General features: G+C 45.5%; 1 protein-coding gene across 4 annotated transcripts in view; it reads left to right on the top strand.

The window, feature by feature from the left end:
- The window catches only part of SBNO1 (strawberry notch homolog 1), a 1,077,952-nt gene that overhangs the window by 677,529 nt on the left and 374,790 nt on the right, over positions 1–25,633 (top strand). For all 4 annotated transcript variants that reach the window (XM_069214997.1, XM_069214996.1, XM_069214993.1 and 1 more), the window contains one exon: positions 17,524–17,655. In XM_069214997.1, the coding sequence (XP_069071098.1) occupies positions 17,524–17,655 (132 nt within the window). The remainder of the gene's footprint in view (positions 1–17,523; positions 17,656–25,633) is intronic.

Here is a 25,633-nt window from a genome sequence, read left to right as displayed (position 1 = left end):
AATGAGACAATCGACAAAAACTACTTCACATAAATCACTTGGAACTGCTAGCGGTATTTCTAGCATTAAAAACGTTTCAGCCACTTCTAGCCCACAAACACATTCTTGTCAAGATAGACAATATGACAATAATGTATTATCTAAACAAACAGGGGGGGACACACTCGCCACAGCTGTCGCTTAGCACAAAGAATTTGGCATTGGGCAATTCACAACAACATTCGCCTGATAGCACAATAAATAGCAGGCATTCAAAATCAGTTGGCCGACAATCTGTCGATCAACAGCAAACTCACGAATGGGAAATACATCCCCAGATTCTACAAGATCACTTCTACCGCTGGGGGACACCAAACATAGATCTATTTGCAACAAAAGAAAACGCAAAATGCCAAAACTTCGCGTCCAGATACCCACACCCTCAGTCCAAGGGCAATGCTCTATGGATCAGCTGGTCAGGGATATTTGCTTACGCTTTTCGCCCCCTCTCCCACTCATTCCTTATCTGGTCAACAAACTGAGTCAAAACAGACTCAAACTAATACTTTTAGCACCAACGTGGGCTCGCCAACTGTGGTACACCACACTGTTGCACCTATCTGTGGTACCCCACATCAAACTACCAAACAGACCAGATCTGTTAACACAACACAACACAAACAACAGATCAGACACCTGAATCCAGCATCGCTCAACCTAGCAATCTGGCTCCTGAAGTCTTAGAATTTGGATATCTAAACCTTTCTAAAGAATGTATGGAGGTCATTAAACAAGCAAGAAAACCCAAAACCAGACATTGTTACGCTTACAAATGGAAAAGATTTGTTTGTTACTGCCAGGCTAATCAGATTACGCCACTAGACGCCTCCACACAAAACATTGTAAGTTGCTTACTACACTTACAAAAGTCCAATCTAGCCTTCTCTTCCATTAAAATACATCTCACTGCAATATCTGCTTATCTGCAGATTAAACATACAAAATTGCTTTTTAGAATCCCAGTTATTAAAGCCTTTATGGAAGAACTAAAAAGAATCATACCCCCAGGACACCACCAGTGCCTTTGTGGAATCTTAATATTGTGTTAACACGATTCATGGGCCCACCATTTGAACCCATGCATTCTTGTCAAATCCAATTTTTAACTTGGAAAGTAGCCTTTCTAATAGCCATCACTTCACTTAGAAGAGTTAGCGAAATACAGGCATTTACTATTCAAGAACCCTTTATACAAATACATAAACATAAGGTGGTTCTCCGTACGAATCCACAATTCTTACCAAAAGTCATATCACCGTTTCATCTAAATCAAACAGTAGAACTCCCAGTCTTCTTCCCACAGCCAGACTCAGTAGCAGAAAGGGCATTACATACGTTAGACATAAAAAGAGCGCTAATGTATTACATTGACAGAACAAAACAATTTTGATAAGCAAAACAATTGTTCGTAGCTTTCCAAAAACCACATGCAGGTAACCCCATATCCAAACAGGGCATTGCCAGATGGATTGTCAAATGCATACAAACCTGTTACCTAAAAGCTAAAAGAGAATTATCCATTACTCCAAGGGCACACTCCACTAGAAAGAAAGGCGCTACAATGGCTTTTCTTGGTTATATACCAATGACAGAAATTTTTAAGGCAGCCACTTGGTCTACGCCTCATACATTTACTAAGCATTACTGTGTAGATGTGTTAGCAGCACAACAAGCCACAGTAGGACAGGCTGTACTAAGAACAATATTTCAGACAACCTCAACTCCTACAGGCTAACCACCACTTTTGGGGAGATTACTGCTTTGTAGTCTATGCACAGCATGTGTATCTGCAGCTACACATGCCATCGAACGGAAAATGTCACTTACCCAGTGTACATCTGTTCGTGGCATGGAGTGAAGGAGTTACTCCCTTGCATCCACAGGCACCAACTGCAGATTCACATGCGCCCTCCCACCTCCCCGGGAGAGTGTAGCCATTTTAGTTGCATTAAAATTGTATATATGTAAATAATTTTTACTTTAATACTCTATGTACATACACATTTACTCCATTGCATGGGCACCTCTAGTATCCTTACTTTAACAACTCCTACCTCACCCTCTGCGGGGAAAACAATCTAAGATGGAGTTGATGCCCATGCACAATGGAGCCGAAAGGGAGGAGTCACTCGGTCCTGTGACTCGAAAAGACTTCTTCGAGGAAAAACAACTTGTAAAACTCAGAGCCCAACACTAGATGGCAGGAACAGTGCACAGCATGTGAATCTGCAGCACAACATGCCACAAACAGATGTACACTGGGTAAGTGACATTTTCCATATATATATAATAATAATTGCCCTGAAAAGCGCACGCCTCACAGCTCAGATCGTAACTCCCTTACACTGCCAGTTGAAAAGAATAAATCTTTCATCGCAAAGCTTCATGTGATTTCCATCAATTAAACCAGTACCACCTCCCAAGCCCCCTTTACATTTGCAGATTAACAATTGTGCGCATTTGCAACAGGCGCCCTAGCACGTAGGTCTGTTCATTGTTAAAAAGTCAGCCCCTCCCTCACTCTCACAGGACACTCCCTGAATGAAACTTCATCTGAAGCATTTGTACTATTCGAGTTTACATCCCAAGACGGTTGCCTTTTCAAAAGGTAAGAGAACGTTTTTTCATAAATTATAAAAGTATGGGCACAGTGTGCTCCTCTGATCCCGCTCCTTACAACCACTGACAGCGTTAGAAGTCTCCGTGCTGCCCCAGTGGCAATTTCGGGCCTACTCCCAGAATCGTTCCCATGTCTGGTCGCCCTCCCAGTCATCTGGTAAGTCGAAGAAGTCATTGCCGAAGCATGTTTGACTAAACTGCATTCCTCCAATTCTTTGGACGTTTGCGGAGGCGTCGCCGTGCCTCTAGGCCCACTTCTCACACACCTCCTGTCAAGCTGGCGACCTAACCTACTCTACATCGCCATGAATTTCCAGGAACCAAAACAACTCTTGCCCAACATAAGGAGTTCTGTTGGGCTATGTTGGGCTATATCCTTCATTTTTTGGGTATCCAACTCCCTATGGAATGCCTTATAGCCCCAAGAAGCAGAGAGGTGTCCCGCCTAGGTTGCCGTTGGCGGGTCCTCTCCCAGCACCATTTGGGCCCAAAGGATTAGTTACCTGATCTTGACCAAGTCTGGTCTCAAGCCTGATCCTAGCTTTGTAACCCTCACCAGAGTTCTATTCATCAGTGCCTCATGACAAGGGCGACCCTGTTACCTTGTCCTACACAGAGATGCCACTGCAACAACCCCGCTCGAAGTTGAGACTGGCACCAATTGTCAACGACAGGCTTCTAGCTCTAGCAAGGTGCACATGTTGCAGGCCTGAATTTCAAATGGCCTCTGTGAAGTCAAACAATGAGTCCTGGAACCTGAAACTATGGACCAGCCAGCTGTCAAGAAGAGAGGTAGGAAGAATAAGAAATTGCCCTCTGCCCAGCTTTCATGTGGGAATTCAGTCTCCTCATGAAATGATCTTGCCCCTTGTGAGGAACCTACACCAGAGGTGCTTGGGCCTGACACGACTGAGCTCTTCAGTGCTGGGGGACGGTCCAGGAAGTAATTGGGTCTGGAGCAGAAATACTGCCCTTCTCTTGAAGGCTTCAGTCAGTAGGCTACTGCAGAAGAGGCATGGGAAGTCAGTAAACCCCACAGGGTCTTTGTGGGAAAATGGGCTTCTGTACTCTGAGGCTGGTGACCCCAAGTCTGGTGCTGCAGGAGGTTGGTCCTACCTCACAGGTTCAGGGAGTTCCTATTGACCTTAGCTCATGACATTGCACCTGCAGGACCAACGAGTTTTGTCACTCCTGTGTCACCTGCCAAGCCAGTGACAAGTCAGGTGGCACTGCAAACACCCCTTAATCCCACTGCCAGTGGTCGGTGTTCCCTTTGAAAAGGTAGGGATTGATGTTGATGGTCCTCTTGACCCTTCTACAGATTTACTCTGGTGGTGATGGACCATGTCACCGGGTACCCAGAGGCAATTCACCTTAGGACTATTACAGTTCCTGTCATTTTCCAGGGTGGGCTTCTCTAAGGAGGTAGTATCCAACAGAAGTGTTAGCTTTGTCTCAATACCTTAAAGCAATGTGGTGTAAATTTAAAAAAAATCACCACTCCTTATCCATATGGATTGATTCAACAAAACCTAAAAGGTATGATCATGGAAGTCTCAGACAAACTGAGGATAAGATGGGATGTAGTAAAGTAGTCCCTTTTTAGCATGGTTACCCCCACCTTTTGCCTGTTTGTCAGTGTGTTTGACTGTATTCTCTGGGATCCTGCTTACCAGGACCCCCGTGATTATGCTCTCTCCCTTCAAACCTAGTTACTTGAACCACTTAAACCCCACATTTGGCATACTGGTGCCCCCATATAAGTCCCTAGTATATGGTACCCAGGGAATTGGGGTACCTGGGGATCCCCATGGGCTGCAGCATGTATTTTGCCACCCATGGGGAACCCATGCAAAGTGTATCTGCAGGCCTGCAATTGCTTCCTGCGTGAAAGGGTGCATGCACCCTTTTCACTACAGGTCACCTCACCAATTCACTGCAAGTCCCCTCTATGGTAGGCCCTCCTAGGCCAGAGGGTAAGGTGCAGGTACCTGTGTGAGGGCACCTCTGCATGAGCAGAGATGCCCCTTCAAACTCTAGCTCCTTTACACTGAACTCTGGAAGTGGCGGGAAGCCATTTACCTGTATACTGGACACAGATCACTCACTACCTGTGTCCAGCTACATAATGGTAACTCCAAACCTGGGCATGTTTAGGATCAAACATGTTTGGAATCATACCCCAATACTGTTGCCAATATTGGTTGTATGATTCCGTACACCCTGGGGCTCCTTAGAGGACCACCAACGTTGCTCTTACCAGTCTTCTAGGGTTTCCGGGCAGCCTCCCGTCAGACAGATTTCTGTCCTCCTGCTAGTTGACCAGCTCAGGCAGAGGAAGGCAGAACAAAGGATTTCCTGTGAATGAGGGAGGTAACTCCCTCTCCATTGGAAAAAGGTAGCCTCCCCAAAGCCACTGGTATTTTTTGTAGGGCACATTTGGTGCCTTCCTTGCATAAACCAGTTTGCGCCAGTCCAGGGCACCCAATCCCTCCTTTGGCATGAGACTGGACAAAGGAAAGGGGCCTGACCACTCCCCTGTCCATCACCACCCTAGGGCTCTTTCAGTGGCCACGTAATTCTGCCATCCTGAATCCAAGGTGGGAAGATGCCCCTGGTAGCATTTGAGTGGCCATGTTAGGCAGGTGACGTCACCGTGCCTGACGTCACAGTGCCCTCCTGATACGTGGCCACCCTGCTTGGTGACCAATACCAATTCCTGGGCTATTTAGGGTCTTCCTTTTAAGTGGGTCTTTAGATTCGATGTGCAAGATTCCAGCATGACTTCTCTGCATCATTTACGTCATCTTCTGCCCACTGTGACTGCAACTGGACCCTCCAGGAATCGACAATCAGCGACTTCAGCGACGACTCCGCTGTGCAGCATTGTTTCTCTGGCTCCTTCCAGCAACTTTTCCATGGCTGTGCATCCTCTGAGGGTGATGAGTCTTCGGACTGCAGAAGAAGTAAGAATAAATCTCCCTTGGAGTGAAGGAGTTACTCCCTTGCATCCTCAGGCACCAACTGCAATGACGACCAGCTGTGTGGCTCTTTTCTCCTCCATAGCTGCGTGGATCCTGCATCACAGATGGTCTAGAGTGGTCCCCTTTGTCCTCTCCACCAGCTGTCCAATTTGGGAGACAGTAAGCCCTAGCCTCCCTTTGCAGGACAGTACCACTGTGCACCGCGACTCTGGCAGATGCTGGGTCTTCTTTGTTCCTCCTCCAAGGGATCTTCAGGCTCCGTGTAGCCCCGACTCCCAGCACTTCCTCCCACAGGACACTTGACCATGAACTGGACTTGGTCACCTTCCTTTGCAGGTCCTCTTCTGTCAGGATTCACCTTTGGGTTCTTCCAGTCTTGGTTGGGTCTTGCACAATCCTTTTCCAAATTACTTAACTCTGCTCTCCTGGTCACTGGGGGGGGTCACTCCGGTACTCACCTGCTAGGGTTCCTAGTTCCTCCAGCTCCCTTCTGGGGGACTGCCTTTCACATTCCACTTTTATAGTATATGGTTTGGCCCTTCCTATGGCCCTCACTATTTGCCATTGCTTTTACCAATGCCTATTATGGTATTTACTGATTGCTAATGTGTATATAATAGTGTGTTTACTTACATCCATTTTGGGGATTGCCTATTCAGTGTTATAGTATTTGCTACTGTGATAAAGTACCTTTATTTTTGTAAGACTGTGGTTCTTTCATGTGAGTAGTGCTGGTTGAATATAGTGGTATTGCATAAGCTTTGCATGTCTCTAAGATAAGTCTCGACTGCTCATCCACACCTACCTCTAAAGAGCCCTTGCTTCCTAGACACTGCCTACACTTCACTAATAGGGGATACCAGGACCTGGTATAAGGTGATAACTCCATAGGTGCTCAAAACACATCAGGCCAGCTTCCTGCACAAAGTCTGGACTATATTCACAAGTGTACGTCTCTACATGGTCTCCGCAGACAGTCTCCAACTCTGCAAACTGAAGGCACTCGACTTCGTTCAGCACATACTAGTCCGCCTAGGTCCCAAACAAGATCAAGGTTACCCCTGGATCCCAGTACTCTGCGCAGGACACAGAGTATCCCCCCCCCACACACTCACACACACTCACACTCGCTCACTCACACTCGCTCACTCACACTCGCTCACTCACACTCGCTCACTCACACTCTGGCACAGAGATCTCGACGATGTCGGTCACACCAGCGTGCACTACCTGGTCTTCATCAGCGAAGTCCTTAATAAGAGATTACTCACCTACTCTTATGGACTCTACCAGAGAAGGTATCCCGAATAGATGACATTAGCACTTTTACTGAAGTATTGGTGAAAGGGGCTGCTAAACTGAACATTGATATCCCAGCACCCACTACGACATCATTGGTCATATTTGAGTCTTTGCATCATAGGTTTTCTGCAAGACCATTGCTGCTCCAGGCAGTAATGGACTTTTTTTTTACCCCAGCCTCACTACGAGCAGCCTCCTGCAAGAATTTAAAGGAAATACAAGTTTCCAGATCAAGATCCTTGGTTTCTGAGAACCGACCCTCCACCGGACTCGGTCATTATAATCACTGCCAAAGGGACGCACTCCATTGCAGCGTCCTCCTCTGTTCCTCTGGATGAGAAAAGTAAGTGAGCAAATGGATTCCATGGGAAGAAAAATGTGCAGCACATTAGCTTCATTTATGAAGGTTACTGGGGAGATGTGACTGGTCTCTCTGAGACTCTGTAGGAAAATGGCTTCTTGTTGCAGTTACAACCCCCCCCCCCCCTTTTTTTTTTGCCAAATATTAATGCTGACTTGACTGAGAGTGAACTGGGACCCTGCTAACCAGGCCCCAGCACCAGTGTTCTTTCACTAAAAAATATACCATTGTTTCCACAATTGGCACAGCCCTGGCACACAGGTAAGTAAAAGGTGCCCATGGTACCAAGGGCCCTGTGGCCAGGGAAGGTCTCTAAAGGCTGCAGCATGTATTATGCCACCCTGGGAACCCCTCACCCAGCACACTGCCTCACAGCTTGTGTGTGCTGGCGGGGAGAAAAAGACTAAGTCAACATGGCACTCCCCTCAGGGTGCCATTCCCACACCACCCACTGCCTGTGGCATAGGTAAGTCACCCCTCCAGCAGACCTTACAGCCCTAAGGCAGGGTGCACTATACCACAGGTGAGGGCATAGCTGCATGAGTGCTATGCCCCTACAGTGTCTAAGCCAATTCTTAGACATTGTAAGTGCAGCGTAGCCATAAAGAGTACATGGTCTTGGAGTTCATCAAAAACAAACTCCACAGTTCCATAATGGCTACACTGAAATCTGGGAAGTTTGGTATCAAACTTCTCAGCACAATAAATCCACTCTGATGCCAGTGTGGGATTTATTGAAAAATGCACACAGAGGGTATCTAAGAGATACCCCCTGCATACCAACCCAACTACTAGTGCTAGGCTGACCAGTTTCTGCCAGCCTGCCACATCCAGATGGGTTTCTGGCCACATGGGGTGAGTGATTTTCTGCACTCTGTGGCCAGAAACAAAGCCTGTACTGGGGGGAGGTGCTTCTCACCTCCCCCTGCAGGAACTGTAACACCTGGCGGTGAGCCTCAAAGGCTCATGCCTTTTGTTAGAGGACCCCATGGCATCCCAGCTAGTGGAGATGTGCACCCCTCCGGCCACTGCCCCCACGTTTGGCGGCAAGGTTGGAGGAGATAATTAGAAAAACAAGGAGGGAGACACCCACCAGCCAGGACAGCCACAAAGGTGGCCTGAGCTGAGGTGACCCCTGCCTTTAGAAATCCTCCATCTTGAGATTGGAGAATTCCCCCAATAGGATTAGGGATGTGCCCCCCTCCCTCAGGGAGGAGGCACAAAGAGGGTGTAGCCACCCTCCAGGACAGTAGCCATTGGCTACTGCCCTCCTGACCCAAACACACCCCTAATTCTAGTATTTAGGGGCACCCCAGAACCCAGGAAATCAGATTCTTGCAACCTACACAAAGAAAGAGGACTGCTGACCTGAAAGCCCTGCAGAGACGACGGAGACAACTGCTTTAGCCCCAGCCCTACCGGCCTGTCTCCAGACTCAAAGAACCTGCACAGCGACGCATCCGACAGGGACCAGCGACCTCTGAAGCCTCAGAGGACTGCCCTGAACCCGAAGGACCAGGAAACTCCTGAGAACAGCAGCACTGTTCAAAAACAGCAACAACTTTACAACTTTCTTGCAACTTCTAAAGACTTCACTCTTCCTGCCAGAAGCGTGAGACTTCACACACTGCACCCGACGCCCCTGCCTCAAGCTCCAGAGAACCAACACTACAGGGAGGACTCCCAGGCGACTGCGACCTCGTGAGTAACCTGAGACGACCCTCCATCCCCCCCACCCCCCTTGAACCCCCACAATGACGCATGCAGAGAGGCTCCCCCTGACCGCGACTGCCTGGAACAAAGAACTCAACGCCTAGACTAAGCACTGCACCTGCAGCCCCCAGGACCAGAAGGAACCGAACTCCAGTGCAGAAGTGACCATCAGGCGACCCTCTACCTAGCCCAGTCGGTGGCTGGGCCGAGAAGCCCCCCTGTGCCCTGCCTGTACCGCTAGAGTGACCCCCGGGTCTCTCCATTGATTCCTATTGAAAACCCGACGACTGCTTTGCACACTGCACCCGCCCGCCCCTGTGCTGCTGAGGGTGTGTTTTGTGTACCTACTTATTCTCCCCCTTACTGGAAGTATTATTGCTTTACCTCCTCCTACAACTAAACGGAAATTAACTTTCCAAAAGACTTTAGAAGCTGTGCCTCCACCTGCAAAAGTATTCAAACACAAGGAGAAACCAAATCAGTCTTCACCATCACATTATCCTTTGCTTCCTGCTTCTTCACCACCTGATACTCCACCACTGCCTTCACCTACACAATTTTCTCCACAATCCCCTGTTTCTTCACATGGGGAGAAGTTGAGTGACATTCATTACAATGTATACACATGGGATTTGTATGACCCAGCCCCTATTCCATCCAATGATCCTGATTTGTACCCCACTACGCCATCTTCAGCTGAAGACACCACTGCCTATAATCAGGTCATTGCTAGGACAGATGCATATCACAATGTGCAGCTGTATTTAGATCCCATAGAGGATATTATTTTTTATTTAGCAAACCATCCTCTACGCACAAGGAGTATCAATACCTACCAATGCTTCCAGGCATGCTTAAACATGCAGATGACATTTTTAAGGAGCCAATGAGGGCTCGGGTTCTTACATCAAGGGTGGATAAGAAATACAAAGCTGCACCTTCAGATCTACTCTTTATCGCACAATTGCCACCTGACTATAATGTTAGTTTGGCGCGAAAAAGGGCAAATAGTCAGTCCACCGGTGATGCTCCTCCCCCAGATAAAGAAAGCCGCAAGTTTGATGCAGCAGGAAAAAGAGTAGCAACTCAGGCTGCTAATCACTGGAGAATTGCCAACTCTCAGGCTTTTAGCTGGATATGATAGAGCTCATTGGGATGAGATGGAAGAGTTCTTACAATACCTTCCACCTGAACAAAAAAGGACACAGCAGATAGTTACAGAGGGCCAAGCTATCTCCAATAACCAAATTGGATCCGCCCTAGATGCAACAGACACCGCAGTAAAGGGGTATTAACACTAGTGTAGTCATCAGAAGGCATACATGGTTGCGAACTTCAGGGTTCAAACCTGAGATACAACAGGAAGTACTCAATATGCCTTTTGACAAACAGCACTTATTCGGCCAAGAGGTGGATACCACTGTAGAAAAATTTAAAAAAGACTGAGACAGCTAGGGCTTTGGGTGCCCTTTATACTACACCTGCTCTGGGTACTTTTTTTAAGCCCCAGTTCAGAGGTGGTTTTAAACCATCAACATCAACGCCCTCTACATCCCAACAAAAGCAGGGACAAAAATATTACACCAGAGGGTCTTTCAGTGGATCCTACAAGGGAAACAACTTTAGAGGTAGAGGAAAAGCCACCACCACAAGAGGTGCCTCCACCTCAAATAAACAGTGACTTTCTGCACAGCCCCCACAGTATACATCTCCTGTGGGAGGAAGACTGGAAAATGTCTACCAACAATGGCACAACACTTCATCAGATCAATGGGTGCTGTCAATTATCCAAAATGGTTATTGCCTAAAACTCAACTCTACTCCACCAAACATTCCCCCATGTTCACACAGGCTTTCTGTAAAACACCTCAGTTTGTTAAAACAAGAAGTACAGTCACTTCTACTCAAAAGTGCAATAGATATGGTACCTATACCTCAAACAAGGGCAGGGGTATATTCTCTATACTTCCTCATATAAAGAAGGATTGTACTCTCAGTTCAATCCTGGATCTCAGACCCCTCAATCAGTACATCCTGTCAGAGCATTTCCACGTGTTTACTCTTTCGGACGTCATGCTACAAAAACAATACTACATGGCAGCATTAGATCTAAAAGATGCTTACTTCCACATTCCCATACATCTAGCACATCACAAATACCTAAGATTTGTAATAGCAGGCAAGCACTACCAGTTCAACGTGCTACCCTTTGGGGGTAACAGCAGCACCAAGGGTTTTCACCAAATGCCTAGCAGTGGTTGCAGCATACCTCAGAAGGCAACATATACATGTCTCTCCTTATCTAGACGACTGGTTAATAAAAGCCAGAACCATTCTAAAATGTCAACAGCACACAGTACACAACAGATACCCTACACAAATTAGGATTCACAGTTACCAGAAATCTCACCTTCATACAGCACAAATTCAACCTTATCTGGAGGCAATTCTCGACACTTATTCAGCATTAGCCTACCCAAATCCACAACAAATACAAGCGTTTCACAATCATTTCCCAATTGCAGGTGAATCAAATTTACACAGTAAGATTTGCCATGAGGCTATTAGGGATGATGGCATCATGCATAGCAATAGTGCCAAGTGCACCTCTAAACATAAGATCACTGCAACAGTGTCTCTCGCAACAATGGTGTCAAGCCAAGGCTCAACTACAGGATCTAGTGTTGTTGGACCGCCAAACTTACAAATTTCTGCAATGGTGGAATCACACCAACTTTTCAAATGGGCGGCCATTTTAGAATCTCGTGCCACAGACCGTAATTACGACAGATGCATCCATGACAGGTTGGGGAGCCCATCTCAACAATCTTACAATACAGGGAGAGTGCAACTCAATCCAACAAACTTACCACATAAGATACCTGGAATTGCTGGCAGTGTTTTAGCCATCAAAGCATTCCAACCACAGATTATACACAAAATAGTCTTAATAAGGACAGACAACATGACAAAAATATATTATCTGCAAAAACAGGGGGGAGAGCACTCATCCCAATAGTCCCTCTTAGCACAAACAATTTGGAAATGGGCAATTCACAATCACATCCACCTGCTAGCAGAGTACATCCCAGGGATACACAACCAGCTAGCGGACATCTTAAGCAGGACACAGCAACAAATACACAAATGGTATTTTCACCCACAAGTAATTCAATATTATTTCCAAATGTGGGGAACACCAAACATAGACTTTTTCGCAACAAGTGAAAACGCCAAATGCCAAAAATATGCGTCCAGATACCCACACCCTCAATCTAAGGGCAATGCTCTATGGATCAGTTGGTCAGGGTTATATACTTATGCTTTCACCCTCTCCCATTAGTTCCATTTCTGGTCAACAAGATGCGTCACACTTCATTCACTATGATACTCATAGCGACACGTCAACACTGGTACACAACACTATTGGATCTGTCAGTAGTACCACATCACAAGCTCCCAAACGGACCAGACCTATTGACTCAAAACAAATATCAGATCAGACATCCCAATCCCAGGATGCCAAACCTGGAGATTTGGCTCCTGAGATCATAGAATTTGGATATTTACAGCTTCCATCAGAATGTATTGACACTGTAAAACAAGCATGTAAACCTACAACCAGACAGTGCTGCGCAAATAAATGGAAACATTTTGTATATTACTGCCAACTTAAAAACATTGACCCACTTAAAGCATCAGTACAAGATATTGTATGTTGTTTGCTTCATTTATGAAAAACAAATCTTGCATATTCTTCTATTAAAATTCATTTAACTGCAATATCAGCCTACCTCCAAAACAGACAACATACGTCTCTGTTTAGAATTCCTGTCATAAAAGCTTTTATGGAAGGGCTTAAGAGTTATTCCAGCTACAGCTCCACCAGCTCCTGCATGGAACCTCAACATTGTACTCACGAGACTTAAGGGACCACCATTTGAACCCATGCATTCTTGCGCTCCATAATTTCTCTCATGGAAGGTTGCTTTCCTTGTAGCAATTACTTCCTTAAGAAGAGTAAGTGAAATACAAGCATTTACTTTAGAAGAACCCTTCTTCCGAGTACACAAACATAAATTAGTACTTAGGACAAATCCTAAATTTCTCCCCAAAGTGGTTTCACATTATTCAGTCAGTGGAATTGCCAGTCTTCTTTCCATAGCCAGATTTGGTTGCTGAAAGAGCTCTTCACACTCTTGATCTCAAAAGAGCTCTAATGTATTATGTCGACAGAACACTTTGGAAAATCAAAGCATCTTCTTGTCGCATTCCAACAACCTCATAAAGGTAATCCTATTTCCAAGCAAGGATTAGCAAGATGGATAGTAAAGTGTATTCAAACATGCTATCTTAAAGCTAAAAGGCAGCTATTAGTAACGCCTAAAGCACATTCCACTAGAAAGAAAGGTGCTTCAATGGCATTGTTGGGAAACATACCAATGGCAGACATATGCAAAGCAGCCTCATGGTCCACACCACACAAATTTACTAAACACTACTGTGTGGATGTGTTATCTCGACAACAAGCAAATGTTGGTCAAGCAGTGTTTAGAACATGCCATCAAACGGAAAATGTCACTTATCCAGTTTACATCTGTTCGTGGTCTGTAGTGCTGCAGATTCACATGCGCCCTCCCTCTTCCCCGGAAGCCTGCAGCCGTTGTAGTACCTTATGTAAATATGTATATGCATTGCATGGACATCTTCACTTTCTTTATATATTTGTACATACACAATTCTTCACTCCTTACTCCACCCTCCTGCTGGAAAACAATCTAACAAAGACCGAACTCCACTGGACAGACCACCACTGCATCCAGAAACATACAACACGCCATCGCCCGCAACAGATTCCACACCACAGATGGAACAAGGTCAACGAAGACCAACTAATCACTACCCTCTCCTGGAACCCACCCATCGAAACCACAAACACTTGCACCATTGCCCGCAACTTCAGTCCAGAAGGCTTACTGTTGTATAGACATTCATGTCTGTTGAGATTGCCATTTTGCCTACTCCATGGTCCTGCAAAGCTTTGTGATTTGAGTCAGTTCCCAGCCCCTCTTCCTGTGGGGTGGGGGGTTATTGCTGTGGTGTCTATGCAAAGGTAAAGAATCAGCAGTTAGACGTTTCTTTCAGAAGAACAAGCTCCTGACTTCTGTCTAACCGCAGATTTCTGATCAACTCTTCCTTCCCCACTCTGCTAACCAGGCTCTTTCTTTTGAAGATCCTTCTTAGATTCTGCACTGGTCACAAACATTCTGACTTGGACCCTCGCCATATAGGCACTGCACATGTAGCATCTGGTGTGGACGACGTAGACAAGCTGTGGGTGCCACCTACCAGCATGCAGAGGTACTGTTAATGATTGTCTGGATCAAGTCAGAAATCTGGGCAATATTCTAAGGTAAGGAATCTGCAGTTGAGCAGAGTCTCTACCAGTAAAGGCATTACCGAAGATAAAGCAGCCATCCAGAATAGTAACTCTTAAAGAGATTCTTCAGTTGGTTCAATGATGTCCACAACACCTATTTCCTTAAGCCATCCATACCAGACATTGCAGGTGCCAGAGATGCTAGTTAACTGGGTACTTCTATCAATTCAGAGTGCTACTTTTTGGCCTCACATCATGCCAGGGATATTCAACATAATAAGGAATGTTCTCAGTAGCAGCAGATCAACACAGGAGTGCACAAAACTATTATCGAAATTGGGGTTTGCAAACAATGTGGCCAAGCCTCATCTAGAGCCCCCAAATAACCTCTCTGGTAATGGAAACTTCACCATGGAAGTGGATGCTAACACCTTCCCATCAACAGAGTATCCTGCTTTTTCAGTCCATCGCTCACCAGATTTGTACCAGATTCAAGTTTCATTCTTGATGAAAGAAGCCTTCACCTTCTGGCTGAATTGGAAAGAATCTGGCTTACACTTCAAGCCTCAACCACTTTGCTTTGGTATGACAACAGATGTGTCCCTGGAAGGTTGGGGAGCCCATCTTTAAAAAAAATTAACAGGCTTCTGCTGGTCAGCCCAGAAGTGCCTTCATGTAAACATGTAAGAACTCAAGCAGTCCAAAAGAGCTAATAGTTCCTAATCTTCTGCAACTTTAGGCTTTTATATAAACAAGCATCTTTGCACAAACTAATTATAGTTAGGTGAGGCCTGCCTGTCACTGTATGGTTTGGTGGAGGCCTGTCACTGTATGGTTTGGTGGAGGCCTGTCACTGTATGGTTTGGTGGAGGCCTGTCACTATATGGTTTGGTGGAGGCCTGTCACTGTATGGTTTGGTGGAGGCCTGTCACTGTATGGTTTGGTGGAGGCCTGTCACTGTGTAGTTTGGTGTAGTATAGTATGGCCCGCCATTGTATAATAAGGTATGGTATGTTATTGTATTGTATAGTATGGTTTGATAACAGAAAGAGAGGGCTGAAAAGCCGCAGGGATGGAAAGTGACAGGGAGGGTGGCAGGTAAAGCAAACATAAACAGCAGGATAGACAGCAACACAAAGGTGTATTATGTCTGCAATACAACTAAAACAAAAGTTAGAAACGTTTAAGTGAGCCACACACTCATAAAGTAAGCTTTGTCAACTGTGATGTAGTGTGTTTGAAGCAGTAACAGACAGATATGGATAGAGTGGTAAGACGCTGCAGGGAATGGTGGGTGGGAGGAAGGGGGGCAAAGGGAACATGGACGGGACGGTGGGAGGAAGGACGCAAAGGAATCCTAGGACGTCTGGCATACAAGGCAATTAAGATAAATATAATGAAAATGCACTGTCTAAAAGTAAACTTTCTCTACCACAGATCAGCATGTTTAAAGCAGGAGAAGGGAGTATGACTGAAATAGGTGTCCTGCAAATGTATGCATTACTATGAAGTGCTTCCTCAGAGATGCATTGTTATGGAGTGCTTCCTTAAAAAGAAAAAAAAATAGGGTAGCCGTCAAAGCAGGAGCAGCAGAAGGATGCTTAGTGGGAAAGCAGTACTTTGGCCAGTACTCCATAGGAGGGACAAATACACACAGGAAATTAAACCAGCGGGCAGTAACCAAACAAAATCATGAAAATAAGAGTGACAAAGAATCTGACCCCTACTAAGCAGTGGGTGAGCTTCATGCCCCCCTTTAAGCTAACAGAATGACTCGCAAGCTGCAGCTCATGTTCTGTTTCAGGTAAGACCTATAGTATGGTATGGCCTGTCATTGTATAGTATAGAATGGTATGACCTGTCATGGTAATGGAGAGAGTGGTCAAAAGCCACAGGGATGGCTGGCAAATGTAACACGGACAGAGGGAGAGATAGCAGCACATAGGAGTATGTCTGCAATCCAACGAAAACAAAAGTCTGCAAAAAAATAATTGGCATGCAATATCTGAAAATAAACTTCTTGTCTATGGTGTAGCATGTTTGAAGCAGTAAGAAATACAGAGACGGGTCAGAAGTCTTTGGGATTGATGGAGGGTGGGAGGGAAATGAATAGACACATGGATTGGAGGATAGGATTGAAGGAGTGATAAAGGCAACACAAAGGATATCATGTCTGCAATACAACTAAAACCACAAAAGTCTGAAAAATGTAAGTGACACATGCGCTTCGAAAATAAGCTGTCAACTATGATGTAGCGTAGGCTGCTGTCAAAACTGGAGCAGCAGAAGGACAGTCTTTGGGAAGGAAAGCAGTACTTTGGCCATGTGCCACAGAAAGGACACACACATAGAGGAAATAAAACCTGCAGTCTCTAATCAAACAAAAGCATGGAAATAAGAGTGAGGATAAAGCCAACCAATGGTAAAAATGGGTACAGTCTAAGCCCCTTTTGAGTTAACAGATGTCATGCAAGTGACAGTGCATAGGCTGTCTCAAGCGTGACCTGAAAACTGAAACTGTCTCCACACTTCTATAAACTGTCAGATTCTGCCCTGTTCGCCACTGATCAAAACAAGTAAGGTGCAGGAGGAGATGTAGGCAGAGGTACTATATTGGAGCTTATGCCGAATGCTGCCTGTCACCCATGCTGCTGTCCACCATTTTTCCAGTGTGTTGATTTTCACAGTGAGGCCCTTTTTTCTGTGTAATTAAGCAATTTTTCACTATGATACTTCGGTGCACTTTCCTATTTCTAAAGAGTTTGTAACTTGCTGTCACTGCTCATATTTCAACATGTACATTTATAGTTTTAGTTTATATATATATATATTGTATCCCAGTAATTTAAAAAAATTATAATTTTTGTGTAAAAAGATAATAAAAAAAGTAATTGTAATGTAATTCCGGCTTCAGTGTTTCCATACCTGAATTGAATCTCTGTTAGTCTGGACCAGTACAGCTCCCCATCAAACTATTTTCTCATCTTGAGTAGCATTCCTAATGCTTTTCTATTTTATGAAAAATGGTGATGATAAATGTAACCCTGAACAATGCATTGTTCTATATTCCACATTAACTTGTTACTGTTGAATTGTGTTTTTTAAGTATCTGTTTTTGTACACAGATGACTGGACGAAAGGGGAGAGTTGTAACAAATGATAATGGAAGTATATCCTATGAGTCAAGATCTGAACTTGATGTACCAGTGGAGATTCTAAATATCACAGAAAAGCAGAGGTTTATGGATGGAGAAAAGGTAAATATGAGTGTACCTTTTAAATGATCTTATGTTTTCTGATTCACATACGTTTATTGGTATTTGAAGCACACAAAGCATATTGTAATAAAATAGCATATCTTTTATGGTGTTATATTTGATTTTGATGATACGTCAAAATAGAGCATAAATGAAAAGAAGTCTGAGTTATGGTTACGGCAATAAGATGGTAATGGAATACTCTTCACATAGCAATACCAGTAGCAAAATTGACTAGAACCAAGTATTTATAATCTGATATTAGCAACTGATATAGGTATTCATTGTAAGTTTGCCTTCCATTTTGTTGGAACTACTGAGCCAGTAAAGCAGAAACTTGCTTAGTTCTTATTTCACTGAAGGTTTTACGTAGATGTGTGAGGATTACAGTGCATTGGTGACTATTGAACTGGTCAGTAATCTTAACAAATATGAATTTTACTGTGTAATTGTTGACTAAACAGTTATTAGAAATCATGGTCAGAACATAGATTTGAAGAATGAGGTTTATTAAAAAGAAAATAGGCTATATAGACATTGCCATGCACAGGAAGGTGAATAAGTACGTTGTAAGCGTCACCTCTTCAACCTGAAATGAGATGCTTTCTTTTTTGCATTGTCTGCTACACATCATGAGCTCCGCTCCCATTTTTATTATCTGTTTACCAGCTACATCTAACCGTTTCACAGTACGCTAGGGAATGATGTCCCCACCCAAAATAACAGGTGTATCAAGCCATGATTTAACGACAGAAAGCAGATGTCAGTCACTGACACGCACAAGTTGTCTTTAGAGTCTGGACATGATGTTAAGTAATACGATAAGTGTTCCCTCATGCACCTGAATGAGATCTGGTATGCAAAGTTGTATAACGCCAAACACATGAAGTAGTTGTGACCTTCTCTGTGTCCTGCTTATGCTCAGAGTAAGTTAAAGTCCGAGTATAAGAAAGGAAAACAGAACTCTGCCTCATCTTGTCGTTCTAATTCCTAAGAGGAGGCTCACTCTGAATTTCCTGTGCCATCAGAGACTGCTCACCACATTTTCTGTGTTTCTAGTTCCCTCTGGTGCACCTTCAGGCCCCAGGGAAACCACAACGCCCCCAGTCGGGTTACCTTTGGCTTATCCATTCCTGGTGTAGTCTGTCTCTAGGAACACATTACAGGGATTGTCCCAATGCCAGGAAAGACTTCTACTCTGGCCCAGAGATTAACAACAGTCCTGGCATTTGCCTCAAAAGTAATGACACCAGTGGTGCCTGTGAAGAAATGGTGTATATTATATGGTGTGTTAGTGGAGCCTCCCCATGTAATAAACTTAACCCCATTTTTTAGGACCCTTGGGTTTCGTCTGTCAAACCCTCTGCTCCACTCTGGATAGCTGTGGCTCGGAGCAGCAAGGCTCACACAGCTGACCAGCTATTAAGCATTTAAACAGCACCAAAACAATTAAACGATTTTAAATAATAGACTATTTTTTATAAGAATTTAAACTCTAGAACGAAATTACAAGTAAAATTAAATTAAAGCAATTTCACCCAACTGCTTACAAGCCTCGGCAAAGTCAACAAATTGCACACTTAGAAACTATTTCAAAGAACACTTAGATAAGTGTCAATGCGGTCAATCAGAAGTACTTATGGCAGATAACTCCGGCTGAGAGCTAATCATGGAGAGCAACAAGGCCCTCAAGAACTGTTAACTTCACAAAAGAAGCAGACCTTCAGTAGTTTCTGGCACTTAATTTGTGTTGCAATGGATTCTTATTGAGTGGTCCTGATGCAAGGGATGAAGGATGCTGAAGATGCTGTGGTTGCAATGCGGTCGCAATGCGGTCGCCGGGGGAACTTGCTGCAGGTATTCCCCAGCTCACAAAGATGGTGAGGGGTCCTGATTGCAGAGTCGATGTTCCACAAAGTCCTGTCCAGTGTGGCTGAAGTCCTGTTGCCACTGGACTACCAGTCATCAGTTTTTGGGGTCACAAGCCAATCCTTCCTGAGTCAATATCTTACTTTCTGAGGGTCTCAGGAGCTCTCCAACAGCACTCTGAGGCTCAGCGAACTCTGTTGCAGGTGTGCATCAGGTCCTGGCCCCTGGTGCTGCATGGCAGTGGTGAAAGTTACGTGGGGCTACCAACTTGGCCCACTAGGCTTCTTCAGGTGTTACTGTGCTGCCAACAGGAGGCCAGGCAGCAGGACCTTGGAGTTCTCTTGTCTCGACTGGGCTCTGGAAGCAGCTTCTCCTTGAGCAGGACACGGCAGGCATAGTCTTACTCCAGTATTGGAACTTTCATAGATTCACATGCTTGAATCATTGCCTGTCACCGAGAAGGGAGGGCCCCGTACCTTTAAAAAGTAGTGTCAACCTAAGCATAAACATAGAGGCCCTAGGCCTTTCAGTTTATTGTCATGGTCATTATTCAAAGGAGGACCAAACATAACAGTCAACCAATCAGGTGACAACCCCCGGTAGAACCTTTCTGGGAAAAGCTTCAGTTTTGTCCTCTCAACTCTCCAGAAGGATCTTCACTGAATTTGTGCTGATTTTCTTCAAGAGCATCTCACCAATTTACCCTGGATATTGATATTCTGTGCTAGTTGGTGTCCTAAACTGACATTTTAATGTCAGACACACCAAAAAAAAGGACTCTTCACACCCTGTGGCACTTGCAGAAAGAAGATGCTTCCCTTAGATTACCCTCACCAGGATTGTACTTACTGCCTCTGTCCTGACCCTAAAAGCACGGATTGCAAGGTATGTTGCACTTTTTCCAAAAAGGCCTTTAAGGACAATGGAGAGCAGCTCCTTTGATGGCTCTAGAAACTTAAATCGAGAGAGAATCCAGTCTCTGAGGAACAGTGTGATACATCATCTCTGTCCTCTCAGAAGATGCCTATTAAAAGACGTAAAGAGGAGTCCACTGCTCACTCTTCTGGGGATCCACCCAAGAAGGCATCCAAGAAGTTGTCTCAGGATTCTCATAGACGCAGCCTCTCTAAGTCTCCTTAGAGGAGTGGGCCTACCTTAGAAAACTAAGGAGGAGAAGGCTGCTTCAAGATCACTAAAAAGGCCTCAAAAGTCGATTTCTGAACCTTCAAGGCCACCACCTCAGATCGGACACACTTTTAAAAAGCCTTCCTCGGCTCTGCCAACGGATGGCTCGTCGAATTCACTGTAGAGAAGAAAATCATCATCAACTATACCATCGACAAGGGTTTGACAGCAGCATCAACGACATCTGCTGCAAACACTGTCAACATCATCATCTACCAGAACACCTATTTCGTAAACACTGGGGATTACTTCCACGTCAACAGTCCTGTTGACAATGACCCCGACGATACCACCAACTCCTCCGTCTACAGCCAGTGTCAGGCCGACAGTATTTACCCAGTTGACAATGACCTCATCGTCGACGAAGAAAATGGGACTTAAGCTTTCATCGTCGGCGACCTCATTGACGATCATGTCGACGATAAAACCTGTCCAAAACAAAAAATCCAAAAGATAATTACTCCGGCGCGCACATCACCTAGTAAAGCGTCTTTATTATTGCCCTTCACCTCCTCGATGAAGATTCAGACGAGGACAGCCTTTTTTGGGCTGCTCTTAGCACATCACAACTGAATGTAAAATATCAGAAGTATTCCTCTGCAGGACACTTCTGCAACCTGAACACCGGAACTGCTGCTGTTCTAAAAGCAGAATCAAGACTGTACCCAGTCCTACTGCAAATACTTGTACAAACCTGTGGCCATGCATCCTCCAGAGTCCCTGGGAACTCTGCCTGCTCTTAGGAAAGCAAGAAGGAATCTCCCTTGTAGTGAAAGTCACTCCCCTGCATCTGTTGGCACCTTAGAGACAACTATCTGCTTGTGGATCCCACAGACTCCTGGAGTAGTCTGATGCCAGTGAAGCAACCCCAAGCACACTGTCAGCAATAACAGCAATACCATAAAGAAATGGTATGTATTACATTATAGTTGGTGGCGGATCTACAAATTATACTGTCAAACTACAAAAAGAGATTTCCACCAGTTAAAGGTGCTGCTCAGCACAGCCCGCTTCATCTCCACCTTCAACTCAATGACCCACACACCAGTTGCCTTCTTCCCTGCAGTTACCACGTTCTCTGCAGCTAACAGATAACCCAACATCTGAGGAAGAGAGGAAAGGGAACTTCAGGACTTTCTAGATGAATGGGATGATCATTGTAGGAAAGTGCCACTGCTGGCAGGGTTATCGCCACCTGCCCTCCCCACCTCCCACACACTTTTTGCCTACTGTTGATGCCAACTTTGAAAGTGGACTGGGACCCTGCTAACCAGGCCCCAGTGTTCTTTCTCTAAAACTGTACCTTTGTTTACTCAATTGGCACAACCCTGTCACACAGTTAAGTTCCTTGTAAAAGGTACCGATGGTACCAAGGGCCCTGTGGCCAGAAAAGGTCTCTAAGGGCTGTAGCATGTATTATGCCACTCCAGGGGACCCCCACCAAGCACATTCATACTGCCTTGCAGCTTGTGTGTACTGATGAGGAGAAAGACAATCAGCATGACACCCACCCCTCTCAGGGTGCCATGCCCACAAATCACTACCTGTGGCATAGGTAAGTCACCCCTCTAGCATGCCTTACAGCAGCTAAGGCAAGTTGTACTACACCACAGTACACCCCCCCCCCCCCCCCCCCCACCCAAACTGTTGCCAGTGTGGGATTTATTGACAAATGCACGCAGAGGGCATCTTACAGATGCCCCACTATATGTTAGCTAAACTTCTAATGTGGAACTGAACGCTCTGTGCCCGCCTGCCACTTTCTTACAAGTTTCTGACCATATGGGGTGAGTGCCTTTGTGCATTCTATGGTCTGAAACAAAGCCTGTCCTAGGTGGAGGTGCTTCACACCTCCCCCTGCCAGAACTGTAACACCTGGCGGTGAGCCTCAAAGGCTCAAGCCTTGGATTACAGTGCCCCAGGGCACTCCAGCTAATGGAGATTCCTGACCCCGGACAAAGCCCCACTTTTGGGGGCAAGTCCGGCTGTAAAATTAGGGAAAACTGGGATGACTGGCTACCCCAGCCAGGACCAGCCCTAAGGTGCTGAGGTGACCCCCTCTTTGCAGAATCCTCCATCGTGGTTTGGAAGGCAGGGACCAATAGGATTAGATTTGTGCTCCCCTCCACAAAGGGAGTGGGCACAAGGAGGGTGTGGCCACCCTCGTGGACAGTAGCCATTGGCTACTGCTCTCTGACCCCTAAATCTAGGATTTAAGGGCCTCCCTGATCCCAGCTCACTACATTCCTGGCGACCTACAAGGAGGACTGCTTAGCTGAAACCCCTAGCAGAGAATAAGGAAGACAAAAACTGCTTTGGCCCCAGCCCTACCGGCCTGTCTCCTGCTTCAAAGAACCTGCAAAAGACCAGCGACGCGTCCAGCGGGACCAGCGATCTCTGCCCAGCTCCAGAGGACTGCCCTGAGCCCAAAAGGACCAAGAAGTCCTGAGGACAGCTGCTCTGAGAAAAACCTACAACCAGGGACTCTCACCTAACTCCGGATGTGTGAGTCTTGACCCCTGTGGCAGCCGGTGTCCAGGTGGTCCTCCCAGCAAAAGAGGGTCCTCAGGCAATTACGAGCAAGTGCCCACCCTGGGTTGACCTCTCCACGCCACCTGCAGAGGGAATCCCGAGGACCAACCTGGATGCAAAGCTGTAGAAAAAGATATCTGATGCCGAAGGACACACTGCACCCGCAGCCCACAGGCCTTGGAGAGCCCGACCCCTGGTGCCTCTAAGTTCAGCAGGCGGCCCTCCTCCCTGTCCGACCGGGGGCTGGAGGGTGAACTTTGACCTCTGGACCCAACCAGCCCTGTGTTGCTGGTGGTAGGTGTTTGGTGTTAACTTAAACCCCAACCCGGTGGACTTCCTAAAATCCAGAGACTGAAACTGTAAGTGTTGTACCTAACTGTAAAACGATCTAACGTTTCTTCCCCCCAGGAACTGTTTCTGAAAATTGTACTGTCCATTTTTAAAACCGATCATTGCCAATAATTTTAAAAACTGTATTACTTAGCTCTTTCAAAAAAAGTACTGTTGATACCTGTGTGAAATATGTTTAAGGAACTTACCTGCAACTTGAATCTTGTGGTTCTTAAAATAATTTAAGAAAATATATTTTTGATATACAAAAACCATTGGTCTGGAGTTGTCATCGAGTGTATGCTTCTTCTGTTTTTGTGTGTGTACAACAAATGCTTTGCACTACCATCTGCTAAGCCTAACTGCTCGACCACACTACAGCAAAAGAGAGCAATAGTATTATCTACTTTAGCCTCTGTTAAGCCTCTGGGGAACCCCTGGACTCTATGCACACTGTATCTTACTTTGATATAGTATATACAGGACCAGCTTCCTACAGTTATGTATTACCAACACCCTCGTTCCCTTCAACAACGCCAAATGACTCTATACGCCAGAAGATATAGGGGGTTTCCACAATATCTTTAAATGGTTAACGCTTCGAGTTGAACTTCCTATTCCTTCAAAACAAAAGGACTGTTTCTTTTGATTACAAATAACTTTTTAGAAAACTGTCCCAGCCATGCCTATTGATTATATTTGGGAATAGGGCCTGAAAGTAATGGCAGTCCAGCCGTATTGCCCCAGATTGAGTTAGAAAAAAAAAAGAGAAAAAAAAAGCCCAGAGGACCCTCCAGCCAGCCTGGTGGATCATCCTAAATTGGATTTAGTCATCTCATGCAGCTCAAAGAAGATCCAGGAATCCATCAACACTTCTGTCAGCACCCCCATAGAGAGAGGGTAGACACCTTAACAGCATAGGAAAATGTTTTTCAGCTATGTCGCGCTCACAGTCAGCTGCAAATTCACTGGTTCTGTTTGGTAGATATGATAGTTATGGTCTGATATTGCCCCATATCTAGACAAGCTTCCAGATAACATTAAAGGGGAGGCAAAAAAGAAGTTATTGGATGGGGAACGAACATCTCCTGAAGTCATCAACTGTGCAATGGATATCGCTACTACTGGGTTTAGGCAACGGTTTTACACTGTCAAGTTTAGCTACCTCGTCCAGGTCCGCGGTTCAAACCAAAATACTGGATCTACTCTGATCATTGGCAGCTCCTCCGTTTGGGCAAAGAAGCATTGGCTCCCAGCCTGCAGCAGCAGCTGCAAAACCCTTTACAAGAAAACAATCAAACTTTGTTTACGATCAATTTCTGGTAAAGGGGGCTGGGCCACAGGCGTGAATAGCAGCGAGGGGGAGTGCTCAGCACTCCCCCTCACTGAGCATGTATGTTTGGCCAGCCTTCTCGGGCCTGCCAAACATGCATGCGCAGTAGCCTCTCTTAAGCCCGGCAACAAAGTTGCACAGGCTCCCAGTCTGCCTGGGAGCGACCTGGTTTGGGTACTCCCAGCGAATCCTGACGCTTCCCTGAGCAGCATCAGGATTGGCGCAGGGCAGGCTTAGGAGCTTGTGCCTGCTGCATCCGGCAACGGAGAGAAGCGAAGCGGCAGCACGGAAAGGTACGTGTTTTATTTTTTTTATTAAGTTAAATAAATGTTTATTCCCTCCTTCCCCTCCCCACGAGCTGCTACTGCGTATGATGGACTAACTTTATTTGGAAAGCATATCGACAGTGCTCTCCAAATAATTAAGTCACACGGCCAGTCTTGGAGCTAGAGGAAGAGGACAGGTATCTTATAGAGGGGATACCAGCAATACTATTATACAACGTATTCCTCTTCAACCCATCAATTTCGGAACCAGTATCAACAAACGCAGCCTTCAGCAGCAGCCTAATTCGGACCTCCTCCCAAAGGATAATCTGGACGACAAGGCAAGGACACGAACTGTCGACAATGACCTATTCCAGGGACTGACTACTTCCCTCACTGTTCTAATCAAACTTTCAGGAAGAGTAACCAATCATCTAAACTGCTGGAGGCAGATAGCAACAGA

Source organism: Pleurodeles waltl, chromosome 11 (assembly GCF_031143425.1).
Source record: "Pleurodeles waltl isolate 20211129_DDA chromosome 11, aPleWal1.hap1.20221129, whole genome shotgun sequence".
Lineage (NCBI taxonomy): Eukaryota > Metazoa > Chordata > Amphibia > Caudata > Salamandridae > Pleurodeles > Pleurodeles waltl.
Note: the sequence above shows the minus strand (reverse complement) of the source record. Positions and strands in the feature narration are given on the sequence as shown.